Raw genomic sequence first — 18129 nt, forward strand, 5'->3', positions numbered from 1 at the left:
AGGAAGAGGTAAATGGAGAGAGGAAGGGTAGGCAAATACAATCTATGGACCTATTTGAACATGGAACCAGGTAACTTGAGGGGAAAGAAGGGGAATAGGAGATATGGGAGAGAATGATGAAAGCGATGACCAAGATGCATTATACTCACCAACTGACAAATTAAATTAAAACCCTTTTGTGCAACTACTTAAGGGTAATGAAAAATATATTAAACAGTGTAGAAAACAAGCACCACCATTTTGACTTGCAAGAGCTCAGAAAGCTCTTTTTCATAGTCACATTAGTCCTCTCAGCTTCATCTGAATGCTCTCCTCTTGTTCACTGTCTAGAGGACATTGGGGAGTGGCTACTTAACAGCTGCCTCATAAAGTCATGTCACAAACATGAAGGTAGCAATTAAGTCCTCACTGAGCCATCCACTACCTGATGACGATGCGTGTCTGCAGGCACCAGGCCTCTCAGGAAGAAGCCATGACTACAAAAATACATTGGAGCTGTTTTTAACTATGTGCTCCATTCCACGACACCAGATCTCTTGCTTCCCATTCCATCTGCTGGAAACCACTGGGCACAACAGACTGGGCGTGGAGCCTAATGAAGCAGAAAGAGGCCAGGTGCTCATATTCTGGGCCAAGAGACTCATAGCCATTTCAGTGGTACTGGGAGGAAAGGGACAATGAAAGACTGCTGATTCCAGACCATCATATGTGGGATTTTTTGATGGTCAGTGAAGGGTAATGGAGCATTCCGGAAATTATGTTTCTGAGAATGCTTCTGTTTTGCAAGATGTTAATAAATGTTCCAGGGGAAAAACACAGTCTGTGAACAAGATGGCATCACAGACAGTCAGCTAAACAAAAACAGCCCCACTTTCTAGACTGTGGGACTTGCCACAATCTGTAACAGATGAAATGTGATTCGGGAATCTCTAGGAGGAGGAGGGAGTACATAGAATTTCCACTACCTTGTCTTGAGTGTGCAATTATTTTTATCCAAAGTAAGCTTTCCCTCTCCCTTTCCTGTCCCCTCTGCCAGTACCAGATCTTGAAATCAGCATCTGGGTACTGTCTTTTAACTTCTTTACTCACTGTTGGCACTCTACTTTTTGAATCATATTTCCACTTAGGGCTTTTTTTGGTAAAGTAGGAATAGGAATCTGCCAGACATTCTTGCCTGAACTGGCTTAAATTGTAGTCTTCAGATCTCAGCCACCTGAGTAGCTATGATTACAGGCCTGAGCCCTGGGCACCTGGCAGTCTGAGATAATCTTGGTGGGCTGTGGTGAGCCAGCATGGAAATGCAGAGAAGCTTCTACTATCTTTACTCCGCTCCTGTAAAACCCTCAACCAACATGGCAACAAAATCACAATGCAATTGAGCTATATGGGTAATGCTGTGGCAACATGAATTTGACAACAAATAATTTGCTACCTGTTAGAATCTGTATCTGTGGAGAAACAGTATTTTCTGGATGTCTGAACCAGGAGCCTTGGTCTAGCACAGATCCCTCATATACCATCAAATGGAATATGATAAATATGAGCCACTGTCCTGTGATACATGACTCTACTTCTCCTTTGATCAACAACTATTTAGTAAGTACATTATCCACTTAGACTTACAAATATAAAAGAAAGTAAATAGGAAGGAAGTACAAATTATTATTTTTTTGCCAGTCCTAGGCTTGAGCTCAGGGCCTGAGCACTGTCGTTGGGTTTTCTCAAGGCTAGAGCTCTACCACTTGAGCCTCAGCACCACTTCGGGCTTTTTTTCTATGTATGTGGTACCAAGGAATCGAACCCAGGTCTTCATGCATGCTAGGCAAGCACTTTAACCACTAGGCAAAACTCCCGGCCCCAGAAGTACAAATTATTATAGACTAAAATATTACAATGCAAGCAAAAAATAAAATAAAGAGGAGAGGACATAATACTGGTTTCCGTTATTATGGGTAGTCATGGTAGTAGGTGTTGAGGAGCTGACATCTGAGTTGAGAATGGAAAGATAGGATTGGGCTTGTGTGAGAGTAGTTATGGGGAAGGGAAGGTTCAAAAGGAGATATGGTCAGGAGAAGACAAAGAAAGCTCTCCAGCTCTCAGGAAAAAAAAACTGTTAGCTGTGTTCTTGAAACCTAAGGAACACTAGTCTGGCTGAATCACAAGGAAATGCAGATTGAGTGATTTCTGGGAAGATGGTAGAAGCATGATCAGATCTTTCCAGGTCTATAAGCTATAGGGTAGCGATTGGATTGTATTCCAGCCAGAATGGGAAATATCAATGGAGTTTAAGTAGGAGGGTGATCTTAATCTAATTTGTGTTTCTAAATAGATTATTCTAGGTGTTTAAAGGGGAGATGAATCCCAAGAAGGGCTGAGTTGCAAAGAGAAGTAAAGAAATGACTGTATTCATAATGGTAACAAAGACAGCGAGAATGAATTTTATGTTAATCAAAGAGATTCAAATGAGCTTCTTCATATCTTTTTTCTCCCAGACCCTTTCTAACCTGGAAATTAAAATAATTTCATCTTCAGTCATAGCCTATATCAACTAGTAGATGATTGTTAATAATCTCACTTCAAAATTCTGTTCCAATAAAGAGAAACAGATTCCAAAGGAAAGCTTACATTCTTTGCAAAAATAAAGCAAAACAAAAATAACTCTTAACAGCCTTATTTATCACAATGAAATGTCAAAAACCATGCAAATATCTACCCACAGTGGAGGCCTGCTTAAGAAAACTATGGCATATTCAAAGGCATAAGAATGTCTACTATAAAATACCCCCAAAATGAAGAATGAAGTTAAAGTAGCAGTGACGTAGAGACTATTGACTTGAGGTACACTTATGGTGTGTGAGCTCGGGGGTACTGAGGAGGAAGTTTTTGGTGGGTGTTAAGGGACTATAAATACTATGATGAGTAACCTTGAATGTCCAACCAAAAAAAAAAAATAAAGTCTACGAGAGCCTTTACTTACTTCTTGATGCAGGCTACCTGAACGGTTAAGTAGATAAGTTCCTCAGCACAGTCTTCTAACTGAAGAATGGGAAACAGGCTTAAATAGAGCCAATGACTTTTCCAAAGCCAGGCAAACTTAAATGGTTAGGGGAAGTGATTAGAACTCAGCCCTTTCTGACTGCAGGGTAACTGCTGTGTCCCTTCCCCACCATGAGTTTCAATAAGGAACTCTTTCACTTCCATCTGCCTCAATAAGTGGCTTCAGCTTAATACCAAATTCTTTCTTTTTTTCACGGAATTTACAATTTCACAGGATTAAGATATATATATATATAGATATATATATGCTCAATGAATAGCATTCCCATGTGATAGGCACTGATTTAGGCCTGGAAGTGCAAAGGTCATGCAACCAATCAGGTAAGCCTATCTTGAAAGAACTTTGTCCAGCTATGTGAAACAAATTATTATTTGACAGAACACAATGCAGTCATACAAAATGAAAATAGTACTTAACACAAGTGAAAAGTAAACCTGCAAACCTTCAGAGTGAATTGTAATCACAACTATCAGTAATGTCTTCAGGAAAATGTATTATTCAGTTACCTAGAAGGAAAGAGAGGATTTCACTAGAGCAGAATGCAGTGGGCAAGTTAAAACATTTTGGACTTAGACCAGTGGGTATTCTTTGATTTTACTTGATAGGCAGTCCCATTGCATAGGTCAAGGCAGCTCTTTTTTTTTGGTTGGTCATGGGGCTTGAACTCTGAGCCTGGGCACCATCCTTGAGCTCTTCAGCTGCTCTACCACCCTGCCCTTTGAGCCATCAGTTTTCTGATGGTTAATCGGAGATAACAGTCCCACAGACTTTGGTGCCCAGGCTGACTTTGAACTGCGATCCTCAGATAACAGCCTCCTGAGTAGCTAGGATTTACAGGCATGAGCCACCATGCTTGGCCAAGATGTGCTTTCTAAATACTATGAGATCATCTGTAAGATAGGAATTACTATTGTGCTTGCCTTATAGGTAGTTTTTATTTTATTTTATTTTTTTGCCAGTCCTGGGCTTGGGCTCAGGGTCTGAACACTGTCCCTGGATTTTCTCAAGGCTAGAGCTCTATCACTTGAGCCACAGCACCACTTCTGGCTTTTTTCTATGTATGTGGTACTGAGGAATCGAACCCGGGTCTTCGTGTATGCTAGGCAAGCACTCTACCACTAGACCAAACTCCCAGCCCGGTAATTTTAAAGATAAAAAAAAATGATATATATATGATTCAGATTGCTGCCTGGACTATTAAGTGTGTATAAATGTAAAAAATGTAAAAAAGGAGTTATAATGATTTCAGTTAGAGAAAAATGGGAAAAGAAGGAACATGGAGTTTAGCACACATGGATTTAGAAGCGATCAGGACTCTATATGACCTTGAATGTCATATTTTTAAACCTACATAGTACATCATTTTTTTTCCTTTTGATGGGTATAACAATGATGTTTTAACTCAGTCCCTCATGTTTATAACCCAGATACTCTACTCCTGAGATAAGACTTCAGCCTTTCCTTGCACTGGGGATTTTGAGAAGGGTTCCTGTTTCTGGTTTGGCCATGCATGGATCATGATTCTGATACTTTTTAATCACAGCTGGCCTAAGAGATTCACACTGTTATTCCAAGTCTTCTCCTGAGATGGAGTCTTCTGATCTTTTTTGACCAGGCTGACCTTGAAGTGATGATCCTGTCAGCCTCCTGCACTTCTGAGAGGACAGGAACACGTCACCACAGAGGGAATTTCATGACCTTTTTTGTGTAGCCTAGTTTTGAACTGTGACCCTCCCAGCATCAGCTTCCTCAGTAGCTAGAATTGCAGGGATGAGATACCACAGGAGGCTAAAAAACTGAACACTTGTGAATGCTTAACTAACCCACTAAAGGTTTGTCAAAACAAACAGAAGCAATCTACAGCAAACAAAGGAATGAGAAGCCATGAGCGTAATCAGCTGGAGACTACTGAGTGGATTTATGAAAGGAAGGAAAGGAGGAAGGAAAGAAGGAAGGAAGGAAGGAAGGAAGGAAGGAAGGAAGGAAGGAAGGAAGGAAGGAAGGAAGGAAAAAAGGAAAGAAGAGAAAAGAAAGATTGGAAATTGGGCAATGACAGGTGGGCCCCTCCCATATACAAAGTCACAGAGGTGGAGATGGGAGGAAAATTTGATGAGGATGGTGATAACGTAAGAAGAGAAGAATGAGAAGAAGAAACAGGAGGAAGAAATCCGTTTTTATTACCTTCTAGGCATTGTGATAAGCTACTAGAATAATCCTGTGTGACAGGAGAGTCTTAGGAAGGTGTATACCACGGCCTAGCGAACGGAGACACTTAGGAACAAAATAGAAATTTGAATGCAGTTCTATATAATTTACCAAGCATATCATACTCTTGATTGTGTTGACTACATTTATCAAGTTTCCTAAAGGGTAACTTTGAACCCCTTCCTGTTCCTAGTGGTCCCTGTCCTTGGATCCTGACAGGAGCGTCTCAGGCTTTCCAGAGGAATGGTCTGCATCCTTTACCCTTTCCAGAATGCCACTAATCACCACCTGAAAAGATACCTACTGTTTGAAGCCAGAAGCTTTCTGTATATTCTTTCTTATCACCTCAACTGTGTTAAAGTTCAGAGTATCCATTTTCTGCCTTAGGTGTGCCTACAAAGAGGCTTGGCTGGGTTAACTCTCCACACAGAGGTGCAGGTATATTGTCTCCAAGAGACACATGAGGGAGAAAATGCCATCAAATTCTGAGATGAAGGGAAAGAGTGAAGACAGCTCTCCAGCATCTCTGGGATGATGGGACAACCTGCTGTCTTCCTGGAAGCTGTGCCAGGAGATCCTACCTCGAGACTTGCTCCTCCGCTTCCGCTTCCCTGCAGACACGCTGCGTGGGGCTGGCTGCAGCTGACCGATCTCGATGGGGGTGTTAGCACGGAAACTCTCCTTGAACTTCTGCATCAGGGACTCCACGGTCTCCTGCGTCGCCTCAGCTGCTGTTACAGGGTGGCAATGGGGCTGAGATTAGGACTGGGCCTCGCCTCAACCCCTGCAAGACTGGGTCTGGGCTATGTAGAGTCTCTGGAACTCTCTCCCTGGCCCACTGGAGATATAGAACCATGAAAGTTGTTTGAAGCTACGCACAGACAGAAATTTAGCTTTGTTCAACATCTACTGCGTTACAGGCACCTCCCCTGGGGCTGGAGAAAGGAGGATTGAAAAACTGGATATAATCTATGTTTCAAGCAATTGATAACCAGGCAATTTTACAACACTTCTGAACTGGGATAGTGCAGTCTTCTAGAGGAGTGTAAGGAATGCCCATCTAGAAAGTCAAGGCAGGCTACCTGAAGGAAACCAAACCTAAATGGTTGGAGATCTTATAACTGAGAAGAAAAGCACAAAACAAGGGTAGAGTGGGAGAGATTTGGAAAGAGCGTCTCTCTGTGGCAGGAGAAGCAAGCATGCTCATCAGACACAAGAAGGAGATTAGTTCTTGAGTAGCAGAAAGGAGTTCACTGGGATTGCAGTGGAGCTTGTGAAAAGGAACTGTAAAACATGAAGCTGGAAGAATGTGAACCTCATGTAAACTCTGTTTAGGAAGTTAGATTTTATCCTGATAGCAAAGTGTTAACACTGGAAGGATTGAAAGAGAAAATGGCTATGTGCAAATGAAGTCATTTCATAAACTATTATTCCTTAGAGTGAGGAAGACAGGAGTGGAAGCAGGGACAGAGATCAGAGCAAAGGTTTTTATAGAAGCTGGCCAGAGGCAAGGTGGCCCAAAGCAGGACAAAGGAAGGGAAAGTCATTCAATGTTTCAGTGAAGGTAACTACAGAACTCTGGATGTGAAGATCACTTAATGCCCTGATCTCATTTATTGAAGCTTCCCAACAAGTCCTTGGACTTGCTCAGCTAGCAAGTGGTAGGGTAACAGATTTCTAGGCCCTCGTCCAGCAATACATTTACAGCAATACCCTCCAATGCTTTCATAGTAGCCACCTTTTTACCAAGTTTCCAAACAAAGACTGGTAGAAAGTTTCAGTGGTGGGAAAGGTGAGCTAGAAGGCAGAGAAAGAGAGAAAAAAGGCAGAAGATAAAAGAAAGGCATTTTTTTAAAAAGAAAGCTTGAGAAGGAAGAAGACAACATAAAAGACAAGGAAGGAAAGCCAAAAGGAAGAAAAAGGGAAATTTCTAAATAGCCTCAGTGCCTTTGTTCTGAGAAATTCTTAAAGGGAGTCCTGGCTTTGAAATCTTCAAACTCAACTCTCCCTCCACCTATGCCTCCAGATACTAGGAAATTCTTCCTTCTGGTTCAGCTACCTACTGTCTAATGCCAGGAGATGGCATATACTGAAGACTTCTGATTCTTTTTTTTGAAAGACTTTCACCAGATTGGACAAAGAGAAGCCTCCTGCCTCCTGCAATCCCCACTTTTCCAAGATGTTCTTGTTTTCCGAGAAATGCTCATCAATTTAGACAGATGTGTCTTCAGGGTATATTATACCCAAAGGGCTGATTTAGAAATGAAGTTCTGTGGGAAGCCCCATCTTCAGGGACATAGGAGGAATCACTGATTGTTAAGAAAAAACAATTGACAATGCAAATGAACCATGTGGTTGGCATTACAGATTCCACGCTCATCTCGCCTGCTGTCTTCTGCTCAGTTATCTTAATTAGGGCTGCTTGAAAGTGATACAAGGAGCCTACAAACACAGACTCCTTGCTCTAGCTTGTGAGGGACACCACTCCACAAGAGATCGTTACAAGACTCTTACAAGCCTTGTCATGCCCATGATGATTCATAAACCAACAGAGATGTGTCATTTGCCAAGAATCATAACAGGAGACCTGGTCAAAAGTCCAGAACAAGCATTATTCTGAAATATTTAAAGGGAGAGACTCCTACAGTCTACTGATATTCACTCATCTCCTCGGTTGCTCAACGGTGTTTGTAGAAAGAAGACTCTCCTGCAACCAGGCGAGGTAGTATGCACATTTGAGGAGATGAAACAGAAGAATTAACTAGCCAGGACAACTGGAAATCAGCCTGGGCTACATAGTAAGACTATCAAGAAGAATGAAGGAAAGATGGGAGAGAAGGAAGAAGGAAGGAGGGAAGGAAGGAAAAGGGAATGAAGCCAAAGGGTTGGAGGAGGGAGGGAGAAGAAAGAAAGGAGGGAAGGAAGGAAAAAGGAAAGGAAAGGGAAAAGGAAAGGGAAAAGGAAAGGAGAGGAGAGGAGAGGAGAGGAGAGGAGAGGAGAGGAGAGGAGAGGAGAGGAAAGGAAAGGAAAGGAAAGGAAAGGAAAGGAAGGGAAAATTATATACTAGTGCTGGGCATGAATATATCATAGTCATGAAAAAAAATCATAGACTGATTGGATTAAACAAAAAATATTTATTGTCTTACAGTCCAAAGGCTAGTAATCCAAGATTATTTTGCCAGGAGGTTTTGGTGAGATCTCTCTTTTTGCTTTGCCCAAAGTCATCTCCTTTCTGTACCCTCAAGTGTTGGGTTAGTATGTTTGTATATACTCACATATCTAAATGCATATGTGGAAAGAACAAGGAGAAGAAGGGATCATTTTCTCTTATAATACCCCAATTCACTCAAGTCAGAGCTGATTCCATGCCTTTCAAACTTATTTGTTTATCTCCAAATACTGTCTACCACAGCCTGAATTGTGTACACAAGTCAATTTTTGAAGTCCTTCCTCTTCATATAGTGGTATGGCTTGCAGTAAGTAATTAAGTACTGAAAAGAGGTCATAAGATTGAGGTTTTAAAGTGATAGGATTAATAATTTTATAAAAAGTTACAGGGACTGGGAGTTGGGCCTAGTGGTAGAGTGCCTGCCTAGTATGCACAAAAGCCCAGGTTTGATTCCTTGGTACCACATATACAGAAAAAGCCAGAAGTGGTGCTGAAGCTCAAGTGGTAGAGCACTAGCCTTGAGAAAGTCCAAGGATAGTGCTCAAATCCCTGAGTTCAAGCCCAGGGACTGGCAAAAAAAAAGATACAAAGAAGTAAAGGAGAAAAGAGAGGGAAATAAAAAGGGAGAAGAGGAATGAGTGAGAGATTGAGAGAGAGGTTGAAATGGTGGGGAGGTGGGAGATTTTGGCTGTAAATACAAGGTTGGAAGGCCCTGTCTGCAGGGCAAGACGAGGGACTGGGGACAGTCTACCCAGGTCTTCACTTTCATCTTGAACTCTAGCCTCAGAAATATAAGAAAATCATTGCTGAAGCTACCCAGGGAACAGTAATTTCATATAGTAGACTGTGCTAAGTGAAAATACTGTCTTGTTGGGTATCAAGGTTTCAGCATATATGTTTGTCGTGGAGGACACACACAGTCATCCCATAACCTGGCACAATGGTGGAAAAGCAGACAACATGTCCTCACTCACTTCCACCTAGAAAACATGTCCTATGAATTAAAAAGTGACCCATAAATTTGATATGTACTATAGAGGTGATATGAAAGACATGTCCAGTAGACTCTGAAATTAGTTTCATGGAAGTGAGCAGTAGGTCCCACGTATAAAGCATAAATTTAGTCAGGTGGTAATGGAGAGGTAGGTTTAGTTGAGATGAAGAAAGGAGAGGGAAGGAGGCAAAGAGAAGCAATTTAAACAAAGACCTTTCAGGGAAAAGGAGCATGGAAGGGGCTGTGACTGGCCATTAAAACGAAGGATATGATGCAATGCAAGAGAAGAAATAGGGAAGCTAACCCTAACTCTTACCTTTTAGGCCTTGTCATGGATTAGGCATGCTAAAAAAATATAGATTGCAGAGTGGCATGATTAGATTTTCAGTTAAGGAGGACAGCTGTTATCATTCAGAGGAGACATTCAGGAAAGAAAGTGACAAATGAGAAACATGGCAAAGGCGTGACTGACGATGTTGGCCTGGAGTGAGTAGCTTTGGAGGAAGTAGGGAAAGAAGAGAGAGTAGGGGAGAGAAAAGAAACAGAAGTTATGAGGTAGTAGAGACTGAGAAGTGGGTATACTTGAGAGTTGTAGCTAAAATCTCCCCAGAAAAGTTACCAATGGGAAAAGGTAAATAAGGGAAGAGGGAACTTGATTCCTGGTCTTTGGGTTTTACACAGCTGCAGCAGAATCATGGCTCCTCAATGGGAAGGAAAACATATGAGAGATTACATGCAATAGTAATGAGTGACTTGAGACATGAAAAGCTGGTGGCCCCTTCATTATGTCAGTCCTTTTTTCACTTACTCATTTTTCATTCACCAAGGATGACCATTCAGTCACTCATAAGAGAGATCTCTATACTATGAAACATGCCTGCCCTAGACGGGGTAAGGAGGAAGTTAGCAGTCATAGATAAGGACCTTTCTGGGTGTAAGCGGCAGAATGTATACACATTCCCCTCTGCATTCACTTTCCTGCCTTTGTACTCTGAGGCTGCTCTTGCTCTGCCAGGTTTATCCCATCCCGCTCTATCTTGGAGACATGTCCTCATGGAATGCCACCCGTTTCCTCATTCTATGGCTCCTTAACCAGGCTTGGCCAGTGAACTATTCTCGTAGGTTGCAGGAGTGGAGAGTGGTAAAGCATTTCTTCCCTTTTGACTTGTCTCTTTTGTAATGTATTTCCAATAGTGACTGGGAGACTTGATTGTTGCAGCGTCTGGCACAAGCTCCTTTTCCAAAATTTCCATTGTCACAGGATCCAATGTAACAATTGTTCTCTCCTGACCTATTCACAACTTGGAAATGGTTACTTCCCATTATTTCTCCCTACTAGTTTCATATTGCTATGTAAATTGTCTTTACTCTGCATACACCTTCACCACTGCTTCACTGCATTGTATTAAAATACCCATTAATGGATGCTTTATTTTTGTCCGGCTGAGACTTTCGCTTTGGCACTATCTGCTGCCTTCTCCCCACTCTTTCTTTCTGTCTCTGATATTCATTACTTCCCACAGGCCAGCTCTTCCTGTTATTTCTATTTCCTTTCCTGATCTAAGCTTGTTTGGCTGAAGGGAGGGGAAACACACAGAGAGGGAGGGTTTGCTCCCTTGCACTGCAAAGGTTTCTGATCCTGACTGTAGCAAATCCCCACCATCTGTTTGGTTGCTCTTGTCTTGGTGACAAGTGCCAAAAGCCCTGACAGGCTTAGTGGGGGCAGTGCTTGAGCAAACCTCTCTGTGGCTGATTTCATCCTGTGTATCACTCCCTCTCTCCCTCTCCCTACCACTCTCAGTTCCACTCGGTAGTTCTATCCATATCAATCTGTCATACTGTCCAAATAAGCTACATTGCCGCTTGGTACCATCTAAGCTTTTCCTCCCCAGAGTGGCAAAATGCTCACCCATCACTTGGATAAATGCCACAGATGGAGCCTGATGTGTGTACCGCGGCAGGCCCCAGGAAGAGAAAGGGAGAAAGGAGAATACTGCCCCTTTCTAACTGACAAAAGATAGACTGTCAAGCTTAATAGGAATGAACCACTCGAGCCTGAGGAGAAGAACTCTGGCCCCCAAGCCAAGCCCAATAGATAGAGAAGAGGAGAGAGAAAAAGGAAAGGGGAGGTAGAAGAGAACAAAACAAAATTAGGACAGACAGTCATATTCAATAATAAAGAAAGAATGACAGAGAAGAGGATAAAGAACAGGAGCTATAAGGCAGAAAAGGGGAAGGATAAGAAGGGACAAAAGGCAGAATGCAGAAAAGAAGGAAAACTGTTATTTTGCAATGTGAGATTCGTGGTGGTTTCCATCCTCCAAGTAAAGTCAGGCCTCTAACCTACAGGGGAGACACTACTCTGTATGTTCATAGGGATACTAATAACTGTATAATTTGTAACCTACACTTCTCTCCCTCAATAGCACCCAGAGTGTTCTGCCACTAAAATGGGTATAAGTTTGAGTTCAGGTTTCGGTAACATTTTTTTCTGTGAGTGTGTGTGTGTGTGTGTATGTGTGTGTGTGTGTGTGTGTGTGTGTATGTGAGGGACAGTACTGGGACTTGAACTTAGAGTAGCATCCTAATCTTGCTTAGCATTTTTTTGTCAAGATGTGCACTTGAGCCACATCTCCACCTCTAATTTTTTAATTAATTTAATTTACATTATTATTATTAGAGAGGTGATGTAAAGAGAGCTTACAATAACATGAGATAATGAGTACATTTCCTTTTGTACAGTGTCTTCTGTTCCCACACTGTTCCCCGTCCTCCCTCCCATCTCTACATTTTCACCAATGTCAAAGGACTTCCATTGCTATGCTTTTTCACCCCCTCCTCCCTTTTTTCCGGTCATGGGGCTTGAACTCTAGGCCTGGGCGCTATCCCTGAGCTCTTCAGCTCAAGGCTACCACCCTATCCCTTGAACCACAGCCCCATTTCCCATTTTCTAGTGATTAATTGGAGATAAGTGTCTCACAGTATTTAGTGCCCTGGCTGGTTTTGAACCTCAATCCTCAGACCTCAGCCTCCTGAGTAGCTAGTATTACTGTGCCTGGCTCTCTTTCACCCTTTTACCCTCACGTTCTGCACCCTTTACCCAACCTTCCTGAAGATGCAGGGAAATGGATGGAGCTAGAACAAATCATGTAAGTGAAGTATGCCATGCTTGGATGGCATATGTTCTCTCTGAGGCAGAAATTAGGTCTAAAAATACAATTCCTAGTTTTGCTTGGTTAATTGGAGGTAAGAATCCCTTGAATTTATCTCCCCAGGTTGGCTTTGAAGGATAATCCTCAGATCTCCACTTCCAGAGTATCCAGGATGATGATCTGGAGCCACTCACACTCTGAAGTCCCTAACACTCTTATTACCCATTGCAATTTTTTTTTGTGGACACATCTAGTATGTACTAGGAAATTTTCTGAGTAGCAGGCATGGAACAGAGGGTAGCGTTTTCTTGCCTCGTCGTACTTATGCTTCCTAATAACTTTGAACATCTCATTAAACTTCTATTTGCAGATAGATGCTGAGATTTACAGAAGTTAGATGACATTCCACAATCACACCTTTTCGAAATGGCAGAGCTAGGATCTGGACTCAGTGCCAGAGATTGAGGCTCCAGCTTCATCCAGAAAGCCTGCTCTATGAACTCGAGTTGCTTGGCTTGCCCAAAGGAGATGGATATCACAGTGGGTCTACCAGCTGATTCTTCTTTAGGTCATTTGCCTGGGTACAGACTCACATTCAATGTGGCCATGCATGGGTGGATCCAGGGAACTGCTTGATAGGTAAACTGGTCTGCTGTACTAAAAGAACTTCTCTCAGCCCTGTCCAGCCTACAGTCCCAGGCTCAGCTAATGCCTCATTTTTTCACTTCTTCCCCATTATAGAACTATACTCAGAGAACCCAGCTACCTGCAGATGGATGTTCCAGGCCACATTGTCAGATACAAGTATACAGCTCCAATATCAGTGGTTTAACTGTGCTGGTTGAGCGACTCCTTTTGTTTTTGCAAGCCCCAGTTTCCTTCTCTGTGACTGTTTGCAGGGTGCTGGAAGAAGAACTGGAATTATGTGCACAGTGTTTAGCAGAGCCTCCAGAACACAACAGCACTCAAGATGGAGAAAAGATATGTTCAAGGTCACCTTCTCATTATCTCTCTACTTCAATCATTCATTCCTCCATTCACTTGCTCATTCACTCATTTTGAAAGTCATCAGGACTATAAAAGAGCCACTTGGGAAGATTAAAGACAAGATGTTTCCCCCTTTATTCAGATGTAAATAGGAACACAGATAAATCCATGATCAAAGTCAGCAGCAACTTCCAGCACTCACTCCTGTCATTTCTACTACTCCTCCCTGTTTGTCTCAATTTTCAGATAATTTTAGCTTTAGATAGTAGGTTAGTTAATTTACTGTGTCAGCCTAGTTGAGACATCATATCCAGATACTTGATCAAACATTATGCTAAATATATCTCTGAAGATACTCTATAGATGACATTAGTGTTTGAGACAGTAGACTTTGAATAAAGTAAGGCTTATGAATGCTGAAAGTGAGCCTCACACAATCAAGTGAAGGCCATAACAAATCACATTATGACCTGGTTGAAAACAGAGGACAGATTATCTTCGGATTTCAGCTGCAGCATGAACTCTTCCCTAGGTTTCCAGCCTGGTGGCCCATTTTGTACATAGCAGGTTTTGGAATAGCCAGATTCTACAATCATATGAACCATTCTTTAGGATACATTTATTGAGAGAGATACAGACACATTAAGAGCAAGAGACACAATGAAGCAGAGATATAGAGACACGGGTATAATATATAAATATGTATATATATAGTCATGTTCTCTGTGTGTGTGTGTGTATGTGTGTGTGTGTGTGTGTGTATGTGTGTGTAACTAACACTGACCTCGATTTGTCTTCCAGCTTTAGACTGGACACACATTCAAAAGCTAAGACTGAGGGGAAAGTAATGAGAGAAGATATCTTAGCCCTAAAGTATGCTTCAGCTAGAAAGCTCCAACACAAATGCAAAAGAAAAATCACATTTTTAATTTGTGTGGGTCTATTTATTATACAGAACATTTCTTCTCCTACAGAAGTCTTCATGAAAAGAAATGACAATACTAAGAAAGAAAAGAAAAACACAGCTACTCTCAGTCAGACGAGAATGCTCCACCAGTAAAACCAATTGAAAACCCATGCATGCATTTTTAAAAATGACCGTCTCTTCCTAAATCTCAGGGTTGACAAAAATGATAGATAGATTTTTTTCACTTTTTATTTTCTACTTCCATATGTTTTCTTAAACCTATTGTGCTGGGTATAGCTTATCTTCCACCAAGTGCCTGAAGACAAGACAAATGAACCAATGAGAACAAATACATATTGGAAAAGCAAGGACTAGCCTTTCTTTACACAAAGATCTTAGGACTATGAGATAATACTGTAGATTTGTAAGGTGGTCATGATTTCAACCAGAAGAAATGCACTGAAGTTTGAATGAAGGGATTAAATTGATGATATTTTCCTCTGTCTTATTAAAAAGTCAGTGCTGCTTGGGTTCACTGAGCTGGCTCTACATTCCCTAGCCACAGCACAGATGGGCTCTGAGATTCCTTCCGGCTCCACCATCTTATAATTCTAAATGTAAATGATTGTGCTTTTATGAAGATGAATATAGTAGCTCTGAGAACTATACTCCAGAGTTCACAAAACACTCTTAACTCCCTTCAGTGAATGTTATCCTTACCATCTGAACTCCTGGTTTATGAAGGCCAGAGGGATAAAGGCTATTTTCATGGTTTCCTGGAGTTGTTACCACAGGCCAAAAAGTCCTGCTCAGGGGAGAGAGGTTCAAATATTGAGATAAGCTGGATCAAAGGCTTCTCAGTCTTTCATGATCACCGTATAGCCAGGAATATTTCTGGAAGGTTTTAGAAGCAGCCACAGTTTGGAACCTTTGTCACAATTCTTCCCAGCTGTGAGATCTCAAAGCTCAGGTACAGTCCTCAGACATTCAACTTCCTTGAATGCTCAATGGAAGGTGGTTCCAAATCAATAAGCTAGGTTTTGATTAAGTGAAATGTTACAATATGTATCACCATACTTCCTATAGAGGGGGCATGCAAAAATAGGAGTAGCTATTATTATTATTATTATTATTATTATTATTATTATTCCTCAAAATATTTTAAACTAGCAGTGAATGACATATGGATGGGACTCAGAACCACTACCCAGATTCCCTTCACAGATTCATCATTTATATAACTTCAGAGGAAGGCCACAAGGTGTAGCTCTGTACTAGGGCACCGAAGGACCATCTAAGTTCTGTAATGGAATTCTTAATCTGGTATTACCCTGGGCTCTTCCAGATGTGGATACTTGGTATACAGGGATGAATGTAACATGATCTTTTGATAAAAATCACAAGTCAGTGTATAGTGGAAGTGGCAGATAAGGATGATAAGAATACATTGTGCTAATTGTCCAAGTAAGGATCAAACTGTAATTGCAGCATAGAAGAGGTGTTCCCTAAGTTTCTACTGTAAGCAGGAAAGAATATGAAAAACTCCAAAGACAAGTGCCAAAAGAGATGGAATGGGCTAAAGACAAGGACAGTAACATGAGCAAAGAGAAAGAGCTAGACACAGAGGAAAAATTCCCTTCCATTTGGTTCTTTTGGAGCTTAATGTGAAGGATGATATCATTATAAATTAAATTGATCTTGTGACTTGAAAACTAGGAGGTAACCCTGGTATTCTCTCCTCACTCCTATCTCTTTCCTTAGACCCTAACTTAGATCCTCACCCCTTCTAAAAAGCTTTCCTTAAAGAGCTCCAGAACCCTTTCCTGAGTCTGTTACTATTATCCCAGCTGCACCGGCACGGTGAGTGAATACATGCAGGGTCAGAAGGCAATAACCACAGGCTCAGACATTCATTCTATCACATTGTTACTCACTCTTCTCAGTTTCAGCTTCTTATCTATCAGACCTCTTGTGTAAACCTCCCTTTTAGGGAGTGAAGGGATAACAATGTGTGAGAAGTAAAGCACCCTCTATCTGGCGAATATAAATAACCCCTCCATACATTGAAATAAAAAAAAGAAAAGTAAAGCAATATTAAAAATCACTCAGAATTCCAAATTAAAAAAAAATTATGGAGTGGGGGCTGGGAGTTTGGCCTACTGATAGAGTGCTTGCCTAGCATGCATGAAGACCTGGGTCTGATTGCTCCGTACCACATACACAGAAAAAGCCAGAAGTGGTACCACAGCTCAAGTGGTAGAGCCTTGAGGAAAACCCAAGGATAGTACTCAGGCCCTGAGTTTAAGCTCCAGGACTTGCCAAAAAAAAGAAAGAATTATGGAGTGGACTTTACTTTTTGTTTACTTTCTATTTAAGTTTCAATAGGATAACATAACCAAAGTCTTTTGTTTTGTTGTAGAGGTTCTGGGGTTGAACTCAGGGCCTGGGCACTTACCTGAGCGCTACTGTGCTCAAGGCTGGCACTTTACTACATGAGGTGCAGCTTTACTTCTGGCTTTTTTGTGTGTATAGTTGGAGATAATAGGCTTAAGAACGTTTTGCTCAAGGTGTCTTGACTCTGTCTCAGATTTCAGTCTCCTGAGTAGCTAGTGTTACAGGAATGAGCCACCAGCTCAAGGCATATGCAAAGTTTTTACATACTGCCCAAAGGATTATGTAACCAAAATAAATATAGCCTTTATTGTCATTATAGTTATGCACCTCCTGTGAGATAAGCTCACAGATGGACTTACACAGAATCAAAAGGAGCTCTTAGCCATTGCTTTGAGATAACTCATTGCCTTTGACTTAGGAATGTGGGTGCTGATTCTCAAGTTCAAATCATAGCATCATTCCTGGCCATTCCATTTCTTTTTCCACGCTACTTCAGATCCCATTATGGTTGAACCTGGAACCTTGCCATGATCTAAGACTGAGATCTGAATGTAGACAAAAACACAAAGCTGTTGTTCACCATCTTCTGTCTTTTCTCATACTTTTCTCTGTATGATGCTCAAACTTGTGCTTAGACACCAAAAGGGATCACTAAGGTCTAAGCCTATTAAGTATATTGCAACACACATTTAGGAAGACATTAATCTGAGCCAACTAGAGTCATCATCAGATACCAGGGAAATTTGTGTTTTGGCAGGTAGTTAGCAAAGAGGGGAGATCCCACCCTTTTACCCTTTTTTCTTCCCCAGAATTTAAATCCCCCTGGGTTTTCACTTATTCATGACCTGCCATGGTCATGGAATCTCTGGTTGAGCTTGGACATCTTTGTTTGAGCTGTTGCTTTGGCCCATTCAAATATACCAAACACCATTTCATTTTGCTAAGAACAAGTCATTATAGTAGCAATAATAATAATAATAATAACAATAATAGTAATACTATATTGTCTTTCACCAAATATGGAGTATTATAAGGTGACAGGTAATATTTTAAGATAAATATAGTTATTGCATAATTTAGTCTTCACTACAACTGTGATCCACGGAAAAATCAGTAATATATTTCTATCTTTCTCTGAATCCACACATACCCGTTGTAAACTTCCTCACCTCTTGGCTTGGCTGCAAGAACTGCCATGGCCAAATTTATAGGGGTGAAATTAAACATGTGCTCAATACTCAAAATGCTGCTCTTCAAGGGACA

The 18129-nt window shown here is 41.3% G+C and overlaps 1 protein-coding gene across 8 annotated transcripts in view; it reads right to left on the reverse strand.

Annotated features, from left to right (window-relative positions):
- Astn2 (astrotactin 2) overlaps positions 1–18129 on the reverse strand; it is an 854736-nt gene that overhangs the window by 587955 nt on the left and 248652 nt on the right. For 5 of the 8 annotated variants that reach the window (XM_090330511.1, XM_090330510.1, XM_090330509.1 and 2 more), the window contains exon 4: positions 5845–5994. The exons of 2 other annotated variants lie outside the window; for them this stretch is intronic. In XM_090330511.1, the coding sequence (XP_090186637.1) occupies positions 5845–5994 (150 nt within the window). The remainder of the gene's footprint in view (positions 1–5844; positions 5995–18129) is intronic. One more of the 8 variants, XM_090330508.1, reaches the window with a different exon arrangement.

Source organism: Megascapheus bottae, chromosome 3, assembly GCF_031878675.1.
Source record: "Megascapheus bottae isolate mThoBot1 chromosome 3, mThoBot2.hap1, whole genome shotgun sequence".
NCBI classification, from domain to species: Eukaryota; Metazoa; Chordata; class Mammalia; order Rodentia; family Geomyidae; genus Megascapheus; species Megascapheus bottae.